The 3,986-nt window shown below is 33.5% G+C and overlaps 1 protein-coding gene across 1 annotated transcript in view; it reads right to left on the reverse strand.

Moving 5' to 3' along the window:
* Positions 1-3,640, reverse strand: part of LOAG_17755 (DEAD-box ATP-dependent RNA helicase 24) — a gene marked incomplete at its 5' end in the record, with an annotated part of 4,547 nt that extends 907 nt beyond the window's left edge. The window contains 7 exons of the mRNA XM_020450415.1: positions 1,089-1,234; positions 1,451-1,660; positions 1,825-1,926; positions 2,121-2,300; positions 2,621-2,714; positions 3,136-3,281; positions 3,523-3,640. Coding sequence (XP_020305909.1) covers positions 1,089-1,234; positions 1,451-1,660; positions 1,825-1,926; positions 2,121-2,300; positions 2,621-2,714; positions 3,136-3,281; positions 3,523-3,640 — 996 coding nt within the window. The remainder of the gene's footprint in view (positions 1-1,088; positions 1,235-1,450; positions 1,661-1,824; positions 1,927-2,120; positions 2,301-2,620; positions 2,715-3,135; positions 3,282-3,522) is intronic.
* Positions 3,641-3,986: the final 346 nt, after the last annotated feature.

The following is a 3,986-nucleotide window of genomic DNA, read 5'->3' on the forward strand; positions in this document are numbered from 1 at the left end:
AGAATATGAAAATATTGATATAATAGTGTAATTTTGTGAGTTTTGTAATAATATTTTATTTTAATAATTTAAAAATTTTTAAATATGAATTTTTTTGTTGCCAAAATATTTTTTCATCAAAATATCTTATCAGTTTTATACTTTTTTTTAAAAAATATTAATTGCATTATATTTTTCGCGCCAAAATATCGAATATCGATGAGTTTCCCTCTTAATATTAAATTTTAACAAGTCAGGACAAGAATTTTAGTTTTGTTGAATTTTTTATTCGATATTTCAGGAATTCAAGACTTCGAAATCGTAAAATATCGGATATTGAGAATGATCTCAATCTATTCTTTCACAAACTTGGCAGATTATAGCCCTGAAAATCATTTTTTCTCATTCTTTCATTTATTGTCGAAGTAAGATACCTTCATGAATATTAAAATCACTATTAATCGAAGCTGCAACTTGTCGGTTAACAGCTTCGGCAGCTTCTTCAAGTTTTCGTTTCCAATCTGGGGTTGGATCAGTTGCTGGGGCTCTACTTGTTGCCCATTCATCACTAGATGATGGTCGAAACGTACTGCTAAACGAAGACTGCAATGCCATTTATTATTCGAATTTTCCCGTTGAGATTTATAACTTTAAATAAATGGTTTAAAAAACGAATTGAGTACTTCACGTAACCTAGATATATTTACTAGGTTATCTGATACAATACATCCCAGCAATAGAGCGGTAGCACCCGACATGGCTAAATAGACCTTCTAAAATCGAATCGAGATGCCAGCCGATAAAAAGCAAATTTAATCTAACTGTTCGTGAAGATATTCGACTCGAAGCGATCGTTATCAATTATTATTAGCTATCATTATTACTATCAGTTAAGTTTCACATATAGTTTACATTGCTTCAACGTCATTAATTATTACACTCTGGAAACAAACGGAAACAAACGCACTTCGAAAACAAATTGAAAGTGACAACAAAAACCAGATTACTTCTCTTCTCTCTTCCACTTCCATCAAACCCATCCATGTATGAGCCTAACTAACTCATAAAGAAACAAAGGAGAATATTAAATGCGCAATGTTAGTATCAACCTTGAAAGCAGCTTTCATAGCCTGCAAACGATTTGTAGACCCATCAGTAGCTTTTGCCATATCGAGTACATTCTTCACCTCTTTCTGACTTCCATCAAAATTTAAAGCTCTAGCTATGTTAGTAGTAGCTGTATCGGTACGCGGACCTACGAGCACATGCATTAGATCACGTTTTTCAAATCAGCTCGTATATGAGATTTTTGAACAAATTCACACTTTAGTTCCAAAATACTTAGTTTTTTAATTTGAAATTTAGTTGCTTTCCTATTATTCTTCCATACAGTATAAAAAACCTTTGTACTATATTTCAGCTTTATAAATATTAATTATTAATGGAAAAAAAAGAAAAAACAACTACCAACCTTTCGTTTTTGGCTTATATCCTAATCCGAGTCTTTGTTGTGGTCGGCTTGCTCCTCTTTCCCTAGAATTACGGAACCATGGTGATTTCATTGCCAATTGGAGTAACGATTCAGGCACGATCTGATTGACACTCTCGAGATTCCTTACTAAATGTCCAGCCATTTCTCTGTCGCTCTCTTGCACCAAAGTATATGCCCAACCTTTTTGACCTATAAAATGAGTAAATTAAAGATTATCCATTATCCACTCACAGATTATCCATTTACAAACTAAATCACTGAGGAAAAAGCAGCTTGATAAACCAAGGTAAACTGAAAAAGAAATGATATGGTAACGTGGAAAAACAAAACGGGCTACAAAAATAACAGCACACCTGCACGTCCCGTCCTACCAATCCGATGTACATGAGTATCGATATCGCGCGCCAGGTCGAAATTTATTACTGTTCTAATCTCCGGAATATCCAGACCACGGGCTGGAAAAAAGAGAATATGAACCATTGATTGATTTTAAAACATTTCAGGCCTTTTAAAAATGTTTTAGATTTCAAAGTCAAGAGAGAGAAAGCACAAAATAACTGAAGAAATTTAGAGACTGGCAAGATTCTGTAAACCTATAATTAAACATGTTTTTGTCACATAACTCAGTAAAAAAGAAAGTTTTCCTTACCAGCCACATCTGTAGCAACCAAAATGTTTGCATCTTTCCGAAAGGCTTGCAATTTCTCATTACGCTCTGCTTGCAACATGTCACCATGCAATAATATAGGTTTAAAATCTTTCACACGCAAACCATTCGCTACATCCTCAGCATGTATCTTCTTCGTCACAAAAATGAGAACTTTTCCCACTGTAACCGAACCAATCAAAACAAAATGTGTATTATGATATTATCGAAGGTGTGAAAGTTAAAGTCTTCTGAGATTGAAATAAGTAAGAACTCATTTGCAACTTGAAGAGGGATATACAGAACTGTTCGAAGAACCACTGCATGAATGGCAAGATAGAAGTACTGAATATTCGATTAAAACAAAGTAGCGAAAAAGAATATATGCATGGTTTCATCTGAAATCCACAATTTTAGAATCTAAGATTCGCTAAGATTAATTGAATTTTTATCCTATCATTTATCTTACCAACAAGGGTGGAAACGGTTTAGCAGAAGCTTACCGGATGAAAATCTCACAAGATGATTTAACAACCACTGCCATTTCGCATCTGCATTTTCTAGCACTTCAATCGTTTGTATAACATCAGAATTTGCCTATATTGCAAAATATTCAAATCCTTAATTAACTGTAATGAGTAGGTCAAGCAAGGCAGAACCCATCTTTTATAATTTAAAATTTTAAATCATAATATTTTAAAGTCAAGAATGCAGTAAATAGAAAAAATGGGTACTGGAAAATAATACTTACATCAGTCCTATTGTATTGAAAGTTATTATATTGAATTGCAGTATTTATTTAAACTAAGAAAGAATCGACAGCAAGAGATATATGACAGAACGAAAACAGCGTCTCTGATTAAGCCAAAGTAGAACTACGATAATTCATCCTACTCACAAGACTTCTGGAAAATTATCTCAATGCAGCAGTACAAATGAATTTTCATCTAAGAATTTGTGTCTTTATGAATTGTTTAACGCACATCGTAACTTCTAGTAATTTTGCCACAAACTTTACCTCGCCAACTTCTCCTTGCACAATGCGAACAGGATCAGTAAGCGCTTCTCGGGCCAATTTTTCTACCTTACTTTTGAATGTCGCACTAAACATCAGACACTGCCGATCAGGACGTATGTGATCCGATATAGACTGCACTTGTGCCTCTGAAAAATAGATTGGAGCAAGTTCAACCTGAGCTGCATCGACTACAAAAATTCTAAAGACGTAAAGTTTCCTTTTGTTGCAGCAAATTGACATATTTTGAAAACTGCTGCTTAGCAACAGTTGTGTGAAATTACACATCACGGGACCTATTACTATCAGACTACCTTCACGGTTGTCCTAAACCGACATAATATAGAAATTTAATAGGAGAAACTGCATATTAAACTGATGATAACTGACCAAAACCCATATCAAACATTCGATCAGCTTCATCAAACACCAAAAAAGTTACACGAGTAAAATTTGTTGCATTAATTTTTACTAAGTCGATTATACGACCCTGTAAAAAAGTGCGCATTATTCATGAATTGAAAAAAAATATTTTAAAGTCTTAAATTAAGAGTGATATCTCTACTTCGTACCGTACTCGCCTTTAAGCATTGCAAGAAAATCTTGCTAACGTCCCTAAGTAGCATATCACAACATTCCGAAATATGAAGAATGAGTATTATCGCCTAAAAACTATACTTTATTTATCTGTGGTTGAAAACACATGACTTCGGGTAAAGTCGAAATCACCTAGAAACAACTGGAATAAAAAAAAAAAAGAGAAAAAAAACGTCTAAGTCAGTACAAGGGAGAGAGACAAGTTATAAATTGTTAAAAATAATATAGAAAGAAATATAGAGATAATTACAGGTGTT

This window comes from Loa loa (assembly GCF_000183805.2).
Source record: "Loa loa unplaced genomic scaffold supercont3.124, whole genome shotgun sequence".
In the NCBI taxonomy this organism is placed as follows: Eukaryota; Metazoa; Nematoda; class Chromadorea; order Rhabditida; family Onchocercidae; genus Loa; species Loa loa.